This window comes from Peromyscus maniculatus, chromosome 13 (assembly GCF_049852395.1).
Source record: "Peromyscus maniculatus bairdii isolate BWxNUB_F1_BW_parent chromosome 13, HU_Pman_BW_mat_3.1, whole genome shotgun sequence".
Taxonomy (NCBI): domain Eukaryota; kingdom Metazoa; phylum Chordata; class Mammalia; order Rodentia; family Cricetidae; genus Peromyscus; species Peromyscus maniculatus.
The window spans coordinates 16059339-16083576 of NC_134864.1; the positions used below are offsets into that span (position 1 = coordinate 16059339).

The 24238-nt window shown below is 38.6% G+C and overlaps 1 protein-coding gene across 1 annotated transcript in view; it reads right to left on the bottom strand.

Annotated features, from left to right (window-relative positions):
- Window positions 1-5237: 5237 nt before the first annotated feature.
- The window catches only part of LOC143268351 (uncharacterized), a 28411-nt gene continuing 9410 nt past the window's right edge, over window positions 5238-24238 (bottom strand). Inside the window, exon 3 of the mRNA XM_076550518.1 lies at window positions 5238-5442. Within this exon, the coding sequence (XP_076406633.1) occupies window positions 5265-5442 (178 nt within the window). The 3' untranslated portion in view covers window positions 5238-5264. The remainder of the gene's footprint in view (window positions 5443-24238) is intronic.

Genomic DNA, 24238 nt, shown 5'->3' on the forward strand with positions numbered 1-24238 from the left:
GTTTACCAAAGGAAGGGATGTGCATTGCCCCTCTACAGAGGTAAACAAAAAGGCATGCTAGCATATCCACATTCATGAACATATCACTTAGGTCAGGGTAGTCATATTCAGCAGGGTGGAATATATGTCACTCTAAACTATTTGCTCTCTTTATGAAGTTCTGGGAGGATTCAGATATGTGTTATAAAAAAAACCTGTCACCTGGAAATTTCCTGCCAAGTCAGGTTTTAAAGTGATTGAACTTGCAAGATATCATGTAGATGAGAGGAGAGAGTTAAGCCATAGGATGTTAGAAATACTTAAAAATCAATTTGCTAAAAAGAAAATATGAAAAAATTTACATAAAGTATATATCATTTTTAAGTACTATGAAGATTGCATGCATACCATAAGTAATTAAATATTCAGCAACTTTGATTATAATTATAAATTCTGTATAGTTACAATACTTCATGGTTGATTTTTTTTTTGTGAACCATTTGTACCCCCTGGTCAAACTATGATTACAATTAATGAACAGTTATAAGAATGACCTGAATGTTAGCTGCTATTTCTAATCAGTAAAACAGCAAAGGTATATTTTAGAATGTCACTCTCTTCTAAATGATTTGAGTGGCTCACTTTCTGGTGTAAGTTATAGTTTTAAAATACTCAGTGTAATGGGGAACCTTCAGTCACCATGGAAATATGTCTCTGGGTTTGTTTGGGAGGATATTTCCAGAAAAGTTTAGCTGAGGAGGGAAGACCCTTTTTGAATGGGGAGGTGGTAGTGGGCATCATTGCATGGGTCCTAGAATAGAAAGGAGAGAGAAAGCTGAGCCCCGGTGTTCATCTCTCTCTGTTTCTTGACTGCCTATGCAGTGTGACCAGCTGCCTCACACTCCTGCCATGACCTACCTGCTAGAATGGATTGCGCCCTCAAACTGTGAGCCTGAATTCATTCTTACCTCCCTAGGTTACTTTCATCAAGTATTTTTATCACGGCTGTGAGAAGGCTAATACACTGAAAGAACATTGCCAGTCTTCTCAACTGGAATGACAGAGATGACACCATTAACTTTCATCAACACTTGTAGCAGGCTTTTTTGGACCACCAGCCCCCAAATCATGAAATGGAGGCTTATTATTAGGTATGAATGCTTGGCCTTTAGTTTAGCTTATTTCTAGCTAGCTTTTTAAAATTAAGTTATTCTGTTTCTCTTCATCTACATTTTGCCTTGGGGGCTTTTACCTTTCTTTCATTCTGTATGTCCTACTTTCCTGCTTCCTCCATGTCTGCCTGTCTGGCCCCTAGTGCTTCCTTCTTTCTCCCTCATTTTCTCATCTCTAGCCTAGATTCCTCCTCCTACTTATTTTCTCTGCCCACCAGCCCCACCTATCCCTCTCCTGCCTAGCTATTGGCTATCCAACTTTTTATTAGATAATCAGGTGCCTTATGCAGGCAAGGTACAACAAAAGCAACATATCTTTGCACAGTTAAACAAGTGCTGTGTAAACAAATGTAACACATTTTTGCCTAGTTAAATGTTCCCCAACAAACACTGCTGACAGTTCCCCATTCTCTTAAGTTTCACTAAATTGCAGGAAAATAGCAAGTCAAGCCTATTTCTCGGTCTTTGCTGATTTCAAGTGTTGATCCTTCCTTCATTGGCTGACTTCAGACTACTAATGTGATATCTATCACTGGGTCTGAGGAGAGATGGTTACTAGTCTACCATTACTTATTCTCATCATAATAACAGACTTAAACAAGCAATAGCAAAATAGCAGTGAAATGTGATAAAACAAAGAATTAATGGATTTATGGTTTTTTTTGCCTTGCTTTAATTTATGTATTATAAGTTGAAATCATTTAAGTTTTAAATACTGATTTGCGTTTTTCATCTGGCTCTTGGAAACCCTGAAAAAAAATCAAGCAACTTCCTGGGCTGCTGGCACGAGCTAGCTCATGCTTATCACTGGAGTGGGGATAATACCTTCAAGACCTTTTTTTTTCTTTTTAAATCAAATGTAGCCCTCACAACCTTTGATTTGATTTCACATAATTATATTTCTTTGACTTCTAAAGTCTTTTAAACTTCCAACAAATTTCCTTGACTTTTAAAGTCTTTTAAATTTCCAGTAGTATTTTTGACACTATAAATGAAGTTACAAATTTCATTAGTCAGCATGCATATTATCCTAATATTTTATCTCAACAAGCTCCCAGCACAATGCTACCATAAACACACATAGCACTCACTCAGCAAACACTTACTGAATACGAGTAAAAATGCAGTGATCTCTAATTTGAGTTATATCTTAAACATATTCATCTTGTACCTGGTTATTGTAGCAGGAGTTGAATGTCTGCAAGCTGAAAGTAATGCTGGTTGAATGGAAGAGGATGCGCAAACAGCAGAGTGGGGTATGCTTAAGAGGCTCATTCCTACTGAGCACTGATCACAAGATGAACAATACTCAAGTAGACTTATGATTTAGTTGCCCAATAATCTCGGGTCATGCATCCATCTATAATCATAATCAATGTTCTTGGTTACAGGAGGAATCAAAGATACAGCAATGTAAAACCCAAGCCTAGTCCCTTATAGAGCTTCCATCTACGAAAGAGAGCAATCAAACCAAGAGACTCAAGGCACTTGTAAAGGATGAGAACTAACAACATTGTTGAAAGACAAGTTAGGAGGCCACTGTGTCTAGAATGAGTCAACAAGGTGAAGGTGTTATGTGATAGGTCAGAGAATTAGTAATGGGGAAGGCAGAAAAAGCAGACCTGAATGTTAATCTGAGAGTCACCTTCCTCTCTATCTAGTTTAGGTCCTAAACTGAGCCTAGGCTTCCCCAGGCTGCTCTTGACTCCAAGTCCTTGCCTTCTTGTTTCCTACACTGCTTTGTGTGCTGGATTTAACTTCAGTCTCAGACTTGGACTTCTGCCATTACATTAAGGGAGCCCCACTCTCTAGGTTCTGATAACCTTGGTCATGAACGTTGGGTGATACTTTCAATCAGGAAAATAGCAAAGACGTAATTTGGAATTTCACTTGTTTCTCAGCAATAAGAGTGGCTTATTTACTGAGACAAATAATGATTTTCAAATACTGAGTGAAATGGTTATGAGAAAAGGATCCTTTCAGTATTATTGACCCTGCCAGCAGAGAGAATATCTTGCTTTGTGACTCAATACAAGGTGCAGAAATAGTCATTTCTGTTGTCACATTCCATACAGCATTTTAGAAAGTTGGAAGCCATTGAGATGAAAATGAAATTGGTACACAGGGCAAGACACATTTCACATGTGCCTGGTGCACAATGTAAATGCTTAAGAACAGGATCTGCTAGACCCTCAGCTTGGGGCTTCAGGGTGGCGGTAGGTTTAGGTTCCTTCATATGATCAAAGGTTGGCAGCTCCAGACCTAAGTCTTTAATGTTCAAATCTAAGAGGAAAAGAAAATTTCTTTTTCTCTACTACCGTCTGTCTGTCTGAGGTTTCTCTAAAAATGCTCTCGTCCTATTTATTTATTGTACTAGTTTTGATTACCTATCTCTGAGCCAATCATTGTTCCAGGAAAATACAAAGCCTGGATTTGAATTGACACATGCATGCACCTGTGTCTTGTTCCCTTTTCCTTTTCCCTTCCACACTTCTTCCCGGTCTGAATTCTCATTGTCTAAGACTGCTGCGTTACACCCACTGATCTCCCTCTGCTGTCACTTTCACAGCAGAAATGAGGGAGCCTTGAGGCTTGAACTTCCCCATGGCTCATGATGACTGAAGTCAGTGCTTCCAAGAAGAGACCAGGATAATTTTAAAGCCTGCTGCTCCCCATCCCAGCTGCCTCCCACAAAGTATCTGATCTCCAGATGGAGCGCTAAAGACGGGGACACATAGCATAGTTCTCTTTGACAACTGTGTTCCAGGAGTTTGGAACTTCATATGAGTCGGGACAACAGTGCTGCCTCTTCCGGGGCGGAACCACCACCAAAATGTCCTGGGAAGGACACCGCAGCCCAGAATTTCTGGTCTGCTGTATTCTTCCACAGAAGAGAGCACTATAGAACGACACGCCGATTCCTCCACTGCCCGCACGTTTGACTGAGTGTCCTCCTGGAGCAGGATGGGCAAGGCTGACATAATGCTCCCCTAGAAAGAAAATCATTTGCCCGGAGCTAAGAGAGAAGAGACTGTGTTTGTGGCTGGAGCATCTGTGCCAAGTATCTTTGCCTTGCTGCGGGGAGTGGTCTTGGTTCATAGTCTACAGTTTTCATGGATTTTTTTTTTTCTTAAACAGGTGTTTCTTGGCCACATCTTCTGGTGGCAACCCATATGAAAAGGCCATGGAAGAAGGAAGCTTTTAGTTTTTGCCTGTTTGCCTTCACTCTCCCTAACAAGTTCATCTACTCTGCTGCTGAGGCATTATTCCCTTCCTGGTATTGGAACTTCTTCAGGATTCCAACATAGACTGAAGATCAGCAGCTTTCTGGGAATCCTTTGGGACTCCAGCACCAGACTAGGACTGCTGAGACCTCCAGTCTAGTTGACTGAGAAATGACTGGATTCTTGGTCTTTCTACTGGGAGACAGCCGTTATTGAACTACTGAGATCACAGTTTATAAGCTACTCTAATAAGCCCCATACAATAAGTATGCATATTTGTTATCAGTTCTGTTCCTTTAGAGAAACTTAATATACCCAATGACCATTTCTACAGATATTTATTTATTTATCTATTTAATTATTTATTTATTTTTGAGACATCCCAGAGCACCACCTGCCTCTGCCTCCGCACCTGGCTGGGATTAAAGGCCTGAGCTACCACCCCTACTCCTCCACGCCCCCACTCCCCCACCTCCACTCTCTCAGACTTTAAATGGTTGTTTTTCAAGAGCGATTTTCCACTTTCACCAGGAGTCAATCAACAAAGCATTTCACTTTGCTATGCCAGAGGTCAGTTGCCCTATATTAGATTTCAAGTGAAACCAATTATTGTTTAATTTATGCCAAAAGTTTACTGTGGCCTTTGTACTCCACAGGGCCTGACTCTCCACAACTGAGACCTTCCTCTATGTCCCAGCCCAGATGCTGGGTCTCAGGCATGTTGGCCTGACCTGAGACTTCTGACCTTGATAGAAGTTCTGTTTTGCGATGAAGCATTTCCGGTGACCTGAGCACCTCGGCAAAAACTGTGATGGAGTGCCATCAACAGGAAGAGAGGGATGAGAGCCAACTATCTGTAGCATTTTATTCAACATTAACCCAACCCATGTCAGCTGAAATCACCATTGATGGCTCCTTCCAAATGTGCACTGACTCCTTGTAAATAGGGTCCACGTTTCCATGAGCTCTCTTGAAGCAGCCATGCAGAATTTTCTGTTCCTTTGATTAAAGGTGTTATTTTTAAGCACTCATTATTCAGGGACACATGCCTAGGATCACAGCTCTTCCTGGAAAACAAATATATTGTCTTAGGGCTTTAATAGTCTCAGGTGTAGAACAGGTATAGCCTGCAGATCAGGACTATCTCAGTGAGAGCTCTCAGAATGCCCGGGGCATAGTGAATCCTGAACTGTCATTCACTTTTGCAATTTGGAGATAATGGCTGTTCATGTATTCAGCTGATAGAAACTGAAGAACTGCAAGTCCCTGGGTACTGTTTAAGGACTAGAGGCATTGGGGCAACCGTCACAGTGCTGCGAGAAGTTTATGTTCCAGTGGAGGAAGCTAAAAAGTAAGCAGTAATTATAATGCCATGAGATACCGCGCCAGGAGTGGGAAGACACAGACTGCCTGTTTCAGCCACCACCCCCTCGCACTGCTTTCCAGAAGTGATGCTGAGATTCTGTAAAAGGGTATGGGAAAGTGGTAGGGTGTAGATCCCTGTTTTCTCAGCTCTTTAAAACTGAGAAGTGAGTTGGGAACTGAAAATGTACAAGAACATGTCCAGGTAACAGTTCTCTCTCTCTCTCTCTCTCTCTCTCTCTCTCTCTCTCTCTCTCTCTCTCTCTCTCTCTCTCTCTCTCTCTCTCTCTCTCTCTCTCTCCTAGTGGAAGAAAAGCTTCTCTACCCTCACTAGAGGAAAGCCGAGCTGTGGTATATGGCTGTGACCCACCCAGGCGAAACATGAGCCCAGGAAGACTTTTTCTTAGGCAAAGTCTGGATGGTGTGGCATAGGAAATTGACTATTTATCTGTCTTGCTCAGCCTTTAGAGGCTCTTTAGAATCTGCAGCATGGAGCTCTTCAGCACAATGCACAGAGCCTGCCCCACCCTCCACTACATTGCTCCTTACTAGCAAACTGCTACTCTTAACATGCACACATTTTATGTTCTAGCAAGACACACATCATACACAGAGTGTTCTGCTTCTCTCTCTTACACGCACACACACACACACACACACACACACACACACACACACACAGGTATATACACATGTGGGTGAGAGAGAGAAAAAGAAGAAAGGAGAGGAGAGGAGAGGAGAGGAGAGGAGAGGAGAGGAGAGGAGAGAGAGAGAGAGAGAGAGAGAGAGAGAGAGAGAGAGAGAGAGAGAGAGAGAGAATATGTTCTGCCCCACCCCATCCCAGTGTCTCAGTGTTCTGCTTTCATGGTACTTTATCTTTGCTTATAGTTCTCCCTTGGAATGTCCTGATCCATCCCCCTCCCTTCCTCTAGGCATCAGTTCCTCTATGATGTCTTCTCAGTCATTTCTGACTCATTAAATGCTCTCACTCTAAGGACTCTGCGGTCAGTCTAATCGTGCGCTGACCACAGTAGACCATAATACAGTGCCTGTGTGCTTCTCCTGCAAGCTCCCCAGGCTATGTCCTGTCTGTATTTGTATCAACCTGAGCTGAGCACAGTGCCTGGAAAGAATTATCATCCTGAAAGTATTTTGTTGTATAAATGAATCAAGTGATCCTTAATTGTCTCCTAAATGAGAAACACTAGACAGTATATATTTGCTTTCCAACTCGAATCTGGAAGCAGTATGTACCTTCTTTTAACTTTTGGACATAGGAATGTAGCAATCCATAGCCTGCCAGGCTGAATGCACCTGAAAGCCTCGGGAAATCTTGTCACTGTGCATTTTATTATGTGTCTACAATTCAAGCTGAATAGAGAGAAATGAATCCTAGCCAGTACTGAGCATCATGCCAGGAATAGAACAGTGGACCATTGCAGTCAGTGAAACAAAAGGTTACCATGGTATGGCCAGGCAGTGCTCTTGAACTGTGGATAGGCCATGCAGTCAGCAGCACACAAGGTTACCATGGTGTGACTATGCAGGGCTTTTGAACTGTGGTGGAACCATATGTCTCTTTCCACTACCCCGGACTCCGCTGCCACCCTTAGCATTCTGAATGCATATGGGGATGTAGCATGCCCCTTTGGCCTCCCCCTGTGGAAGGGTTGCTTGCTCTTGGAGTCTCTCAGCAGAACAGTGAGTGTGTCCCTCCTGGCTGCTCAAATGCCATCCGACATGCAGTGTCTCAGCCAGGTGACTGAATGAGAGCCTGTCCCCCATGCAGCCTTTCTACTCAAGACCCCCCTTTCCTTTCTCTGAACTTAAGCTAGGTCGATCACACTGAGCACTTCACCAACCAGAAGGGTTAACAGAATAAAACTCTATTTTCTTGTACACATGTTGATCTGAGATTCCCCACTCATGGGAGGATGGGTGATCTGCAGGACTGCAAGGCAAGAGAGAGAACGCAATGCACTCTCAAGTGTCAGTGAGGACGTTTGCTTCTTCCTTTGCAGTACAGAATGATTTTTTTTTCTTTCTTACAAATGAGACTCTTGGATAATGTCTGATTTTGAAAACCTACATAAGCAAAGCCTATATCGTGCTTCCAAAACCTAAGGGGAATGAAGAAGATCTCATAGGTTCTGTGATGTAAAGGTCATCTCTTGAATTTGGATGTTTCCCAGCTAAGCACATCCAGGGTGTCATTGGCACTGCAAGCCAGAGCCAGCAGCCTCCACACTGTGATTTAATGCGGGGAGTGACGGGGAGTATTTTTGTCAGAGGAACGGTTTCTCTGCTTAGCCTCAATATTTCATAAAAAGCTCATTGCAGCAAATTTTTCATTTGGCAGCATCTGCTGTTCCATCATCTTGATGTCCTCACATCAAGAGGCAGTCACTTCAAGGTCAAATGAAGGTCAATCAACAATGAATAGTTAATTGTCAGCTACCATTAGTCCTACATTAAAAAACATGGTTTTTTTTTTTTTAATTTCTTCTTCTATAAGGATGCAGGCAAATGACACAATCAGCAGTGTTTTCAGGAGAAGAAAAATGTGCAGGCCTCCCGAAATCGAAGGGGATAGAAGAAGTCCAATTTTAGGATCTGAGTGGGATAATAGGAAAATGTTATCACTGAGACTGACTCTGCCACCTTGGACAATGTCTTTATGTGGTGCATCTTGTTTCCAAGAAGAATGAGCTACGCAACTGTCTATTGAACTTTCTCCTTTTCCTAGTGTTAAGGATAGCTGCCTCAGTGGGGGTTTCTACAGCTGTGATAAACACCATGACCAAGAGCAACATGAGGACAGGGTTTGTTTTAACTTACCATTCTCAGATGACGCTTCGTCACCGAGGAAAGTCAGGGCAGGGACTCTTGGCAAGCACTAAAGCAGAGACCATAGAGGATCACCGCTTGCTGGCTTCTTCCTCATGCCTTGGTCAACTTGACTTTTTATACAACCCAGGACTACCCGCCAAAGGGTGGTACTGCCCATCATGGTGGTACATGCCACATCAATCATTCATCAAGAAAATGCTTCACAGGCTTGCCTAAATGTCAATTTGGTGGGGCCATGATCTCAATTGAGGTTCTTCTCAAATGACCCTGGCTTAATTCAAGTTGACAAAAACAAAAACAAAACCAGGACAATCACTGTTTCTAGAAGTTATTAAAGAATATCCAAAATATTGCAAAATACTAAAAAGGATGGGGTGGGGGAGAATGTAGGATTTGTTGTTTGTTTGCTTGTTTTTGCATGAGTGTTTAAATAACAGAACAGTAGTTTCTTCAATGAATGTGTTGAATGAGATGGAAATCATGGATATAAAGTTAGAAAAAAGCCCACTGTGTCCAGGGACTAAGTTAAGATGAACTAGGCCTATTTCTAATTCCAGTGGCACTACAGCAATCAAAGATTTTTTCTTTTTTGTTTTTTCCCTAGGATTCTTTCAAGATGACCTGTACCCTAACAGACAAAGGGCAGGATGTGATGTGGACTAAGCCTGGCCCAGTGGCCAACCTTGAAATAGTGTAGAAACACCTACTTCTAAGCACTCTTGGAAAGTAAATACTCTAAGGATGTGAGTGTTTGATTCTGGAATTCTGCCTCTAACCCTGAACACAGAAAAAGTCATGGGATCATTCAATCAGAGTTTCTATGAAAGAACATTAGCAAAGTATAAGAAAACAGCTGCAGATTCTGTTACCAGGACAGGAAAATTCATTATGAGTAGAGACAACATGTTTCATGGGATGGTGGCTTTGTTTGAATTGTTTTGGGCAGGTTAACTGTCAGCAATTAGTAACAATGATTAATGGTAAGATAAACTACAAGGAACAACATGCTGTACACATGCTGGTGATGGTGCACTGGAATTTGCAATACAGATTTTTGTTCTCACACCCACAGCCCATGTAGTTTTGTGGAGGTCCTTCTTATGTGTAATGGCTGTTTTGAGTACCCCAATGAAAGGGTTCCTCAGAAACATCCTTTGTTGTTCTATCTTACATAGAATTCAGCTTCATTCTAAGAAATAGACTCTCCTCTGACCCCACAGTTTATAGGAATCACAGAAGTCTGTGGCAATGGTCCTTCTTCTGTAAATGGGTCAATCAATTGACACGTTCGATATGAAGTTGAGAGTCACCATGAAAATGACAGGCCACATATACCTGTGTCCACAGACCATACTTTCTTTGACCTTGGGTTTTGAGGATGGTAAAGGCTGGAAAAGTTAAAATGGATTCTAGATGTCCCCTGTGAGATTTGTTTAACTATTTTGTTAATATTTTATATGGGAAAACTTTAATAGGGTTGGATCTTGGAGAAATAGGGGAATTTTTTCAATTGGTAAAACCCAATATCCATTGTACTACCTTTCTTAGCAGGCCACCTTGTGGTTTAGGTTGAGTGATTTAGACCACTCATGATCTCTCATACTGTCGGTGGAAAATGAGTTAGTTGGGTTGGGTGGGCTATGAGCGACTGGGGAAGGGAAGAAGTGAGTAGACATGCACTTGAGTCTTTTAGAAGAAAAGTTCGCTGAGCAGTGGTGGCATACACCTTTGATTCCAGCACTTGGGGCAGAGGCAGGCTTTCTGAAAAGGTTCAGAAAACCTTTTCTTTTGTTGTTGAGACACTTCAGTACTTTAAAGGTTAGCAAGCTGGGACTCATGAAAAAATTGCTTCTCTGCTTGTTTTAAGTAAAGTTTTATTAGAACACAGAAAGGGTGATGCTTTGGTACTAAGAGAGCCGAGGTGAATAGTTACAAAAGCTACTCTAAGACCCACAAATTGTAGGCAAGAATAAACAAAGAAATTGCTAAACAGTCTTATTAATAAAAAATCTAGAGCAAGATATTGAGGTGAAAACCAAGAGATCAGAGGAACAGGACAAGCTACAGCCAACCTCACCTCACCAACTCCTCAGCTTCCAAAGAGAGCTACTTCCTGTCTACTCATGCCCATATGCCTTTCTGTTCTACCATCTCACTTCCTCTCTCTGCCCAGCTACATCACTTCCTGTCTGTCTGTGCAGACCTCCAGATCTCAATGGCTAGTGTTGGGATGAAAGGCATGTGCCATCATGCCTGGTTCTGTTCCCAATGTGGCCATGAACTCAAAGAGATCCAGATGGATCTCTGCCTCCCAAACGCTAGGATAAAAGGACGTGTGCTACCATTGCCTGACTTCTATTTTAATATATTGGCTGGCTTTTTCCTCTGATCCTCAGATCAGCTTTATTAGGGTACACAATATATTGGAGGACACAATATATCACCACAATTTGTTCTTGTAGGAAATGTCTTGACCCTGATGCAGCTTTCCTTGGGTTCTTATGACCTTCTTTGGATCTTTAGTGATCTGCAGTATTCGTTTTTACTTTGGATGTGAGGGTTTTTCGTTTGTTTGTTTGTTTTCATTCGTTTTTCCCTTTTCCTGCTTGCAATTTGCTTGTTCTTTTACTAATTATTATCACCAACATCTTCACCTATTTTACCTACTTCATTTCTTTTCTGCTCTTGAAACTCTGATTAAATCTCTCCTGTAGTGTCTCATTTCATTGTTCATTGCTTTGGGCTCTCTTTGTATTTTCTGCTGTTGAGGATCTGCATCTAGATATTGCCACAGATCTCTTTTCCACTTCAGTATCCTTATTTATTATTGGTGTATTAAATTTTTCATTTATTTGTCGTTCAGTTTTGGTAGATTGTATGTGTACAGGACTTTATCTATTTTTTCAAAGTTATTCAATTTGCTTACATATAATTATTGATACCAAAGTCTCTTATAAACCTGTTTTCTTATGTTATTAGTTATAATATCTTATATTTAATTTCTCATTTTATTTATTTGGGTCATCTCTCTTTTTGTAATTCAATCTAAGTATTTGTCCATTTTACTTGTGTTTTTCAAAAAGATGATTTGGTTTTGTTGATCTTCTGTTTTCTTTTAACATTTTATTTCTACACTGATATTTGTGATTTTCTATCTTCTACCATCTTTGGCCCAAGTTGTTCTTTTTCTAGCTCCTTGATGTGGAAGTTAGGTTGTTTATTTGAGATCATGATTTTTCTTCATGTAAACATTGCTACTCTAAGTTTCTTTTTCAAGACTGTTTTTGCTTTGCTGCATCTAATAAGATTGTCCTGCTGTGCTCCAATTTTCTTTTCTCTCGTGATTTTCTGGCCTTTTTCCTTTTTCTTGACTTATGGTTTACAAATATCCACATACTTGGGGTGTCTTTAAATTTTCTTCTATTGACTTCTAATATCATCCTACTGTAGTTGGAGAAGATACTTGATAAGGAATGTAGACGTTCTTAAAAAAAATCTGCAATGAATCATGACCATGCCTAACAGCAACTTTGAAATCCCCAAAAAGAGAATGGGAACCCACAATGATGACTTGATTAGGACAATGATAATGCCATTAAGCTGACAAATGCCACCCAAAGATTGGCTTTGGACTACAAACTGCTCAGGACAATTTCAAGATGGCTGGCTGAGATGATCCAGCTTCTCAGACAACTCGAGCAAGGACTTGAGACAATTAACCCAAAAATTTTCTTTTCAGGATCCCCTAAAATTGCCTTCACCCCCAGACAGCAGGAAGTAATTTTAGGAACATGATGCCTACATTCCCAAGAGATGTTATTCCCAAATAACATCTGAGCCAGATGTTATTTTGTCTTTCAATGAGTTATGGATATTGTCACTGTTTACAATGTTTGGTTACAAGTTGTTAATTGTTAATGGTCAGAAAAAAAGCTAAACAAAGGAAATTAGATTCGGGGTACTCGTTTAAAAAAAAGAGGATATAGAAAAGGGTAGATTATTGAATCTACTCTAAAAAAGTGATATAGAAATGATAGTATAAAAATGTAGATTATTGAATCTACTATGAAAAGAAAAAAGAGAGAATTTGGATATGATAAGATAAAAAGGTAGATTGTTGAATCTACTTTTTTTTTTGTGGTTTTTCAAGACAGGGTTTCTCTGTGTAGCTTTGCGCCTTTCCTGGGACTCACTTGGTAGCCCAGGCTGGCCTCGAACTCACAGAGATCCGCCTGGCTCTGCCTCCCGAGTGCTGGGATTAAAGGCGTGCGCCACCACCGCCCGGCTTGAATCTACTTTTTTAAAAGGAACTACTTGTTTTAAATATTTTACATTGGATTGGATTTTTTTATATTGTATATAAATTTTGTATTGGACTCAGCAAAATAGGATAAATAATAAATTTTTTGTCTGAATTTGTCAAATCTTAATGGACTGGACATTGTTAATATATATAATGGTGTTTTTTTTCTCCAAATCTGTCAAATGTTAATGGACTAGACATTGTTAATGTAATTCTTGACTGTATATATTGTATATACTTATTGGATATAGTTTTTCTTGTATAAATTATAAGCTCCTATTATTATTTTAGACAAAAAGGGGAAATGTGGTGATATTGTATCTCCCGATATGTTGTGCACCCTAATAAACTTATCTGGGATCAGAGAACAGAACAGCCACTAGACAGACATAGAAAATGGTGGCACACACACCTTTAATCTTATCACTTGGGAGGCAGAGATCCATCTGGATCTCTGTGAGTTCAAGGCCACACTGGAGACAGCCAGGCATGGTGACACACACCTTTAATACCAGGAAGTGATGGCAGGAAGCAGAAAGGTTTATAAGATGTGAGGATCAGGAACTAGAGGCTTTTAAGCATTTAGGCTTTTGAGCAGTTCAGCTGAGATTCATTAGGATGAGAACTCAGAGGCTTCCAGTTTGAGAAAACAGGATCAGCTGAGAAGTTGACAAGGTGAGGTTAGCTGTGGTTTGTTCTGTGTTTCTCTGATCATTCAGAATTTATCCCAATACCTAGCTCCTGATTTTTTTTATTAATAAGATCATTTAAGAGTCATGTACAGATGAAGTTTTCTAAATCTTGTTAACATTTTTTTTTTAATTTTACTTTTAGTCTATCCTGAAAATACTTGCTTGAGATGAACATATATGCTATGGCTGTTGGGCAAAATGTTCTACTTATGTCTGCTAGGTCCATTTGATTTAAGGTGTAGGTAAAATTCTTTTAGTGATCTTTTTTTTTGCATTATGCATTTAGTGATTTTTTTTTGTATCATGGTTTTGAAAATCAGTGCATTATTTAAAGGAACAACATAACTACAAAACAGCAAGAAATATAACAAAATAAGACCTTATCTACCATTAATCTTCTTGAGTGTAAGGGTAGTAAGCTCCTCAGTCATCAAACAATAGAAGGAAGCTGAATGGGGGAAAAAGACCCAAATGTGTGCAGCTTAAAATAAGTTTATTTCCTTTTAAGGACACATACAGACTGAGAAAAGTGTGAGACAGTTATTCTATGAAAAAGAAAACCAAGGGACACAGAAGTATGTTACACATACACTTAGACAGAAATGAACTCTTAATTCCAAAAACATAAAAAGAGGTTTTTAAAAAGTCATTATATAATTTTAAAAAGTGGCTGATTATGGTGGCATACCCTCCAGCATTTGGGAGGCAGATGAAGGAAGATCACTGTGAGTTCAAAGCCAGCCTGATATATATAGTGAAATCCTGTCTCAAGTAAACAAAAATCATTAAGGAATCAACTCAATTAAAGATTATAAAAATTATGATAATGTATATACCTGACATGAGAGACCAAAAAACAGAAAGCAAATACTAACATACCCAAGAAACAGTAACACAATAATTATTGAGGACTTCTGTACTGCAGATGAATTATTGTGAGTCACAGATTCCTAAGGTATATATAATCATTAACTTAATCTATCATTGAGGTTTTAAATTCAATTATGATTATTACCCCAGATCTAAACATTCATTTGGTTCTTCCAGAAGTTTATTTGGTCACTTTAGTTATGTTTCATATCTCTTTTGATTATTTGAAAATTATTTTAGATTTATTTATTTTATGTGTATGAGTGTTTTGCTTACATGTATGCATGTATACCACGTGTTTGTGCCTGTTCCTGTGTTTGCAGAGGTCAGAAAGAGGTCTCTGGGTTTCCTGGATGGTTGTGAGCTACCATATAGGTGCTGGGAACTGTACTCAGATTTTCTGAAAGAGCACCAAGTGTTCTTAACCACTGAACAATCTATCAGCCTGTCTTTTGATTCTTTAAACATATCAGGAATGCTTACTTCAAATTCTACACTGTTAATTCTAGAACACAAAGCTATTGTAGGTCTGATTCTTTTGTTTTATCCTCATGGGACCTCTAAATGCTTGCTTACTTATGAGTTTTGTACTGTTTCTGTACTGATCTCATGTTCCTTGAGTATTTCAGTAGAAATTCTTTGAGCATCTTTAGTTGGTATTCAGGATATACAGTATACTGTACCACAAGCAAATTGCTCTAAACTACCTTTTCCATATCACATTTGCCAGAGATCCATAAATGTTGAAGAATATTTAACAGTTGCCTGGTAAGGAAAAAAATCTTTGACGTTAAATTGTCTAAATTTTCCTAGAATACTTTCATATTTTTTATTTAAAACTCAGAGAAGGCAAGGTAAGTCTTCAGTTCCTCCTGAGAGCCACAGAGAATGATAGAGACCAAGCATCACTCTGTGAATAGCAAGGTTTCATTTGGCTGTTCTTCACATTCATCTTGTCACAATTCTCCTCCTTCTGTACTTCTCAGAATTCAACATAAAATTTGCATCATCTTATTCCTGAAAGTTACACCAGAGGACCATTCTTTCCCTGTCATGCAAATTGTTTCACTCTCCTGAGGCAAATGACACCTGGCTTAACTTTTTCCCTCACACTCTGCTCTGTTCTTGAACTCAACACATGGAATATCAACTCTTGTTTGCTCCATGAAAACTCTGCATTTGACTCATAATTTTGGGTTCCATTTCTGGCTCTGGTTTGCTTTGACTAACTTCAAAATCTCATTTTTTTTTCACGTTTTGATTTTCAGAATAAACTCAACCACTCTACTACAACAGCCTATTTCTGTAGTCTCAAGAAACGTCACCATCTTGAAAATCATACAACGAGGGATTTCCCCTTTTTAATCACAACTTCCTATTTCTGTCCTGACCTTTTCATAATGTATCAGCTCTTTAACCTAATGGAGACACCTGTTCTATTTATCTGTGCTTTCAACACTTCAAATACTTCTCACGGTTTCTATCATCTCCAAATTTCTCTCAAATTTTATAATTCAAGGCTTCAAGCCCTGCTTCACTTAATATAGTAACCGACTTGACTAATCTTTCTGTTAACTCCAGTTAGCAAAACTGTAGTCCTAGATTAAAAAAAAATGTCCATTTCTTTACTTTGCTACCTAGGCTAATCAATGTTTCTGAAGAAATATAGTTTCTACTTTGATAATGGTTGACTAGATTATTTGGATAAATTTCATCTGGTGAAAACTTCTAAACAGTGTATATGTTATAACACATATTCCTTAAAACATTAAAGAATCTCAAATATTTTAAGGAATTTCAGGTCAAATTTAAGAAAAAGTGAAAACACGAAGTACACTGAGCCCTGAAGCGCCTTCTCCCAGAGGCATTCTTTAATGTGAGAAAATTAAACTCAGGTTTTGGTGGTCTCCCTAAGTAAAGGACCTTAACTTAAGGCTCATAGTCAACTCAAGCAGGAAATCTAGAAAGAGACTGATTTCTAGCCACAATTGCAAAGTGCTGACTGTCCAAGCAAAAGGAGAGTTAGAAAGAAACTGCTAGAAAGGTTACCTTAGAACTGAACAGGGAGGGAGATGGAGGAAAGGAATATGATTGCTCTTGGGAAACTTGTGGCCACAGGCTCCGCTTTCTGAGGAATAAGTTCTCATACTTTTGTGAAGACTAGAAAAACTCGAGTAAGTTTGATTTAAGTAAGGTAGTTCTAGACTGACAATGCCCGTGGATTTCATCCAAAGAAATAAACTCAGATTCTCTTTGAAGGAAGATAGTTTTCAGATATATTTCACAGAAAGTGAAAAGCATATAGAAAAAAATATAAAATCAAGTATCCAGGGAACAGAAAATCCTGGGGAGAAAATGAAAGGAATAAGGGGAAATAGATCTATGAAGTTTTCATGCACTGAAATCATTGGACACTAATTATAAATATCTATGCTAACTACATAGAGAACACAAGAGACTTTAAAACTTGGTCTAACAGAACTGAAAAAGGAGCAAAGTAAAATGTCTGTACATGAAAAATAGTTACCAAAATTAAATGCAGTGTCTGAACTAAACAACAGTTTACCCACAAGAGTAGAAGAAGGGGGTGTAAATCCAGATGAGAAAGTGGGGCTGGTGGCACATGCCTGTAAATTCTGTCAGTCCAGAGGTAGAAGCTGTAAGATCACAGTTTCAAGGCAGCCTGCGTTTTATGGGCTGTGAGTCTGGCTCAAAGCAACAGCAACAAAAAATATGAAGATGAAAAGAAAAAGCAAAGAATGAATCCCAGAGATGCAAAGAGATGAAAGGTGTGAAGGAAGAGCCTAGAGGACCTAGAAGGTGGCACACATGAAAGTGAGAGAAGAGAGAATGAAGGCAAAGACAGTATTTGAAAAAAAAAAATGGTTGAGATACACTGTAGTTCTCCTATAAATATTTGACTTCAATAGTACATTTGCAAGATGATTTGAGCTGGGCATAGTGAGGGATACCATTAATTCCAGCACTTGAGAGTCAGAATCAGGCAGATCTATGTTAATAAAAGGCCAGTTTGGTCTATATAGCGAGTTCCAGGCCAGCCAGAGCAACATTGTGAGACTGTCTCAAGAAAATAATAGTTTAAAATTTTTTTCCATATAAACATCCAATTTCCACAGCACCATTTGTTGAAGATGTTGTCTTTTATTCAATATATGTTTCTTGCTTCTTTGTGAAATATTAGATGGCTGTAATTACACATATACATATTTGGGTCTTCTATTTTATTCTACTAGTCTACATGTCTTTTTTTTTCATGCCAGCACCATATTGTTTTTATTATTACAACTCTACAATAGATCTTGAAATCTAGAATAACATCCTTCTGGTAGTCTTTCTTTTGTTCAATATTGCTCTGGCTACACAAGGTCTTTTATTTTTTCATATATAATTTTAGTTTTTTCCCTATCTCTTTTAAGAAAGTTGCGGAAATTTTGATTGCTATTGAACTGAATTTGTAAATTGGTTTTGGTAGGATGGTCATTTTCACAATATTAATTCTACCAATCCATGAACATGGGCTGTCTTTCCATTTTCTAGTGTTTCCTTCTTGTTTAAGTTTGTTCCAAGGTATTTTATTGTCTTTGATGGCTGCTACAAATAGAGGTGAGTCCATGATCTCCTTCTCAATGTGTTTTTTGATGGTGAAAATAGGCTACTGATTTTTGTAAGTTGATTTAGTACTCTGCCACTTTGATGAAATTGTTGAATGTTTCTAGAAGTTCTCTGGTGGAAGTTTTGGGATCTCTTATGTATCTTGCTATATCATAGGCAAATAGGGATAATTTGACTCATTCTTTTCCTATTTGTATTCCTTTAATTTCCCTCTCTTGACTTATTGCTCCAGCAAGAGCTTTCAGCACTATGTTAGAAAAGGATGGTGATAATGGACAGCCTTGTCTCATTCTAGACTTTAATGGGGTTGCTTGATTTTTTCTCAATTTAGAATAACGTTGCCTTTGAGTGCCGTATATAGACTTTATTATGCTGAGGTCTGTTCCCTTCAGTCATATACTATCTATGGCATTTATCATGAAGGCATGTTGGATTTTGTCAAAGGATTTTTCTGCATTTGTTGAAATGATCATGAGATATTTTTGTCTTTATATCCATTTATGTGGTTTATTACACTCATTGACTTGTATATATTGAACCAACCCCCCATTTCTTGGATACACACAACTTGATCATGGTAGATTATCTTCTTAATATCTGCTTGTATTTGGTTTGCTAATATTTTATTGAAGCTTTTTGTATCTACATTCTGCTGTGGATATTGTTCTGTATAAATAAAACACTGGTTGTCCAGTGGCCAGACAGGAAGTAGGCAGGACAAGAAGAGAGGAGAATTCTGGGGAGTGGAAGGCTGAGCCAGAGAGACGGCCAGCTGTTGAGATGATGAGCAAGATGTAAGGTACCGGTAAGCCACAAGCCACGTGGCAATTTATAGATTAATAAAAATGGGTTAATTTAAGATAGAAGAACAAGATAGCTAGAAGCCTGAGCCATTAGGCCAAACAGTTTAAACAATGTAAGAGTCTGTGTGTTTATTTTATAAGTGGACTCCAGGACTGGTGGCGTTGGCAGGAGCTAGAGAGAAAAATTCACCAGCTACAACATTCATCAGTTATACTGGTCTGTACTTTCCTTGTCGTTGTATCTTTACCTGGTTTGAGTATTAGAGTGATGCTGGCTGCATAGAAAAAGTTTGGGGGTGACCCTTCTGTTTCTATTTTTTTTTCTGAAAAGTTTAAGAAAGCTTGGCTGTAATTCTTCCTTGAAAGTTTGGTAAAATTGGGCTGTGAAACTATTCAGACCTGGCTAACTTTTTCTGTCAGAAGACTTTTTATTACTGTTTCAATCTCCTCTCTGTTATGGGTTTGTCTAGGTTGTGAGTCTCTTCTTGGTTTAGTTTTGGTACTTTGGATTATTCAAGAAATTCATCTCTTTCTTTTACATTTTCCAACTTAATGGAGTGAAAGTTGTGATTCTGAATTTATTTGGTGTCTGTTGTGATGTTTCCCTGTTTATTTCTGATTCTGTAAATTTGGGTCCTCTCTCTTTCTTTGTGTCAGTTGGGCCAAGGGTCTTCTGATTTTGTTCGTCTTCTCAAAGAACCAGCTCTTAAGTTCAATGACTCTTTATATTTCCTTGTTTTTTATGTTTATAATTTCTGCTATGACTTCATTATTTATTGCCATCAACTGGGCTCAGATTTGGTTTGTTCTTCTGTTTCCAAATTTTTGAATAGCATCATTGAGTTGTTTATTTGTGCTCTTTCTGATCTTTTCATGTTGGCACTAAGGGCTATAAACTTCTCTCTTAGAACTACTTTTAATGTGTCTCAGAGGTTTCGTTGTGTTGTGTTGTGTTTTCCTTTTCATTTGGTTCTAGGAACATTTTTGTTTCTTTCTTGATTTTTTTTCTTTGATTCAGTCATTCAGTGAAGAGTTGTTTACTTTTTATAGGTTTATACACTTACTGGCATTTTGTTTGCTGCCAATTTTAAGTTTTATTGCTTGATGATTATATAGGACACATGGAATTATTTCAATATTCTGTATTTGCTAATGTTTATTTTGTGTTTTAGCATATGGTCTATTTTAGAGAAGCTTCCACATTCTGCTGAGTAGAATGCACATTCCTTGGCCGTTGGGTAGAATATTGTATAGAGATCTGTTAGGTCCATTTGACACAAGATGTTATTTAATTCTGAAGTTTCTCTGTTTATTTCTGTCCAGGTGACAAATATGTTGGAGAAAGTGTGGACTGAAATCACTATTATTGAGCTTGTGTTAATCTTTGTCTTTAATTCCATTAGTATGCTTTTTATGAAGTTGGTGGCACCAGAGTTTGATGAATATGTGTTTAGTATTGTTATATTCCCCTGATTAATTGACCCCTTGATTAAAATGAAGGGTCCTTCTTTGTCTCCTCTAATTAGTTTCAGTTTGAAGACTATTTTGTCGGGTACTAGGATGTCAGTGCCTGCTACCTTCTTGATCCCACTTGCTTCAAGCACTTCTTTCCATCCTTCACTTTAAAGTGGTGCTGTCTTTAAAGCCAAGATAAGTTTTCCATAGACAATAAATAGATGGGTTTTTATTTCTTAGTCCATTAACCTGGACTGTGTGTTTTGATTAAAGAACTGAGACCATTATTAGTTGTGGGGGCCCACAGAGGTTTCCTAGTGAGTTGTGAGCTTACTTTACCAAGCAGGCCTGTATTAGGGGATATCTTGATCACATGCATGGGTACCAGATATTTGGAAGGGTCTGCACTTGGCTGTGCTGGGGGAAGGACTTTTGCCCTGCTCCTTGGCATTCCTATAAAAAGCCCCTTTGAAGAGCCAGAAGGAGCTGGTGGATATTGATCCAGGTCCTCCTGGAGCTATTCTGTGTTTCTGTCTATCTTCTCCATACTATCATCTTTCACTTTGTTTCTTTCTTATCCCTCTCTCCTCAAGAGCACCCTGGGAAAAAGTGGGAGCTAGCCTCCCACAATTAGTGAGCATTGAAAGGTGTATATAGGTTACAGTTATTTTAATGTTCTTAGCTGGTTTGTGTCCTTAGTTGTGCTTTGTATTCCATTAAATTATAGTTTTGTTTGTTTTCATTCAGAGTCTCAATTTTGAGCTTTTTACTCCCTTCATTGGAAGTATAGTTTCTTGTATTTTGTTTACTATTCTTTTGCAGGATATGAATTTTTAGAGGCTGTTTTGGTTATGAGATTTAAAAAAACTTTCAATTATTGTACATAGTTTTTCATTTTTTCTGGGTTCATAATCTATATTAGACATTGTGGTCTTTTAGTATTTGGAATTTTCTGCTTCAGGTTCTTCTGTCTTTTGGAATTTCCATTGAGGAATCAGGTGTTATTCTAATGAGTTTTCCTTTATAGGAAACTTGTGCTTTTTTTTTCTTTTGTGGTTATCAACATTTCTTCTTTGTCCTTTATAATGTTTTAGCTATGATATGATATAGGGTGTTTCTATTTTTAGTTTTGTCTAGTTGGGGTTATGTGTGTTTCCTGTATCTGTATGGGTATGTTGTTCCTAAGTTTGGAGTTTTCTTCTATGATCTTATTAGTGATCTGGTCTATGCCATTGACTTGGGAATCTTCTCCCTCATCTATGCCTATAATGAAAAGATTTGGTCTTTTGATGGTATCTCACATTCCCTGCATATTCCCTTTCTATGGTCTTAAAAATTCTCTGTGATTTTGGCTTATTTCATCTAGATTCTCTACTTTGTCTTCTAGTCCTGATATTCTATCTTCTACTTGATTCATTCTACATGTAAGGCTTTCCTCTGAGTTTCTAATTTGGATATTGAGTTTTTCAATTCCATCTCCATTTCAGATTGTGTTCTCTTCAGTATTTTTCTTTCTTTATTCAACGCAGTTTTAAAATCCTGAATTACCTTCATTATTTCATTCAGACATGTATTTTCATTTTCTTGCGAAGCATTCAAGCATTTTCTATTATCATTCTTGGAGTTAAGTGAAGTGTTTATTTATGTCCTCTGTGCTTTTGTGATTTGACATGAACATGTGGCAGATAGTTCCCAAAGCATGGGTCTGGAGCTAGACCTGTAGCTGCAGGATGGCAGTGGGCAGAGAGAAGGATGGGAGATGAAAGTAGTATCTCACCAGTCAAAGATGACTCTTGAAGAATGAAATTGGAACTGTATCTATTACTCCACACATACAAAAATTAGATCCAAGTGGATCACAAACCTCAATTTGAATCCTGAAACTCTAAAACTGCCAGAAGAAATCATAGGCAGTAACTGATATAGGTGTAAGAAAGGATTTTCTGAATAGGACTCTTTTTTCCTAGGAATGAAGGCCAACAATTGGCAACTGGGGCCTCATAAAACTGAAAAGCTTCTGTCCAGCTAAGGAAACTATTGATCCAATGAAGAAGACACCCATAGAATGGAAGAGAATCTTTCCCAGCTGTACATCTGAAAGATGAATAGTACCCAGGGCAATGGTTCTCAACTTGTGGGTCACGACCCCACAGAGGTCACATACCAGATATCCTATATGTCAGATATTTACATTACAACTTGTAACAGTGGTTAGCTGGGCGGTGGTGGCACAACTTGTAACAGTGGCAAAAGTACAGCTATGAAGTAGCAATGAAATAATTTCATGGCTGGGTGTTACCACAACATGAGGAACTCTATTAAAGAAGGGGTCATAGCAGTAGGAAGGTTGAAAACTGATGATCCAGAACAAAGAACTCAAAAAATAGTCAAGGCAACAAAAGGCCAAGTTAAAAATAGGCTATGTATTTAACAGAGAATTCTCAACAGAAGAAACAAAAGTGACTAAGAAATACATTTAAAAATGTTCATCATCCATAGCAATTAGGGAAATGCAAATTAAAATTTAGCCAGAATAGATAAAATCAACAAAATAGCTCACAACAAATACTGGAGACTTGGTGAAGAAAGAGAAACTCTCATTCATTGTTAGAAAGAATGCAAATTGGTGCAGCCACTCTGGAAATCATATGGAGAATCTTCAATAAACTATCTATCAACAAAAATTTATTATTTGATCCAGCTATAGCACTCATTGGCATGTGCCCAAAGAACTCACCATTCTACTCCACAGATACTTATTGAGCATTATTCATTGATGCCCTATTCACAATAGCCAGGAAACAGAAACAACATGATGCTGCTCAACAGATGAATGGATAATGAAAATCTGGTACCTATACACCATGGAATACTACTCAGAATAAAGATAAATGAAATCTTGAAATTTGCAGGTAAATGGATGGACAGAGGAAAGATTATATTGATTGAGGCAACCCAGACCCCAAAGAACAAAAACTGCATGTTCTCTCTCATCTGTAATTTCTAGCTCCAAATCTTCAGATACAAATGTACAACATGGACAAACAACAGAAACCAGGAAAGTATAATGGGACCATAGGTGGGAGAGGGCACGAGAAGGGAATTACAGGGCACAGTTGGTATGAAATGGGAAGTCAAAGAACAGCGTAGGGGTTACAAATGAGGAGAATGGAGGGAAGTGAACACAGAAGGAGGAAGGGAAAGGGACAAATAACATCAAGGTTATTTCATAAAGTGTCAAGAAATTACATTATTTTATACTTACCAAGACATATATGTAATACATATAAGTGGTGTGTGTGTGTGTGTGTGTGTGTGTGTGTGTGTGTGTGTGTGTGTGTGTGTGTATCTTAAAGGAAGTTATACCACTTGGGCTGACAATGCTTCCCACAAGAACCATAGACCAACACAACCCCTATTACCAAGTACTAGATACTTCTTTTGTACGGTTGATCAGGGTAGTCCAAGTGACTCCCAAAACAGTACATACTCTTGATATAACGCTTGGTGACCTCAGAGGTTGAAAGGAAGGTTGTTGCTGAAGACACCACATGCTTAGGACATGGAATTCAGATTCAAGCTGGGTCTAACCTGAAACTACCATCCTACAACATACTTTTTATGGTACCAGAAAATACTATGCAAGCTACCAAGGGAAGGAAGCAATTTGTTGTCCTAACTGGCATCAATGGCTATGAACCACAACAATGACCAATATACATATCTATGCTGTGGGATGGTCTGTATGTCAAATTACTCTGATTGGTCAATAAATAAAACACTGATTGGCCAGTGGCTAGGCAGGAAGTATAGGCGGGACTAACAGAGAGGAGAAAAGAAAGAACAGGAAGGCAGAGGGAGTCACTGCCAGGCGCCGCCATGACAAGCAGCATGT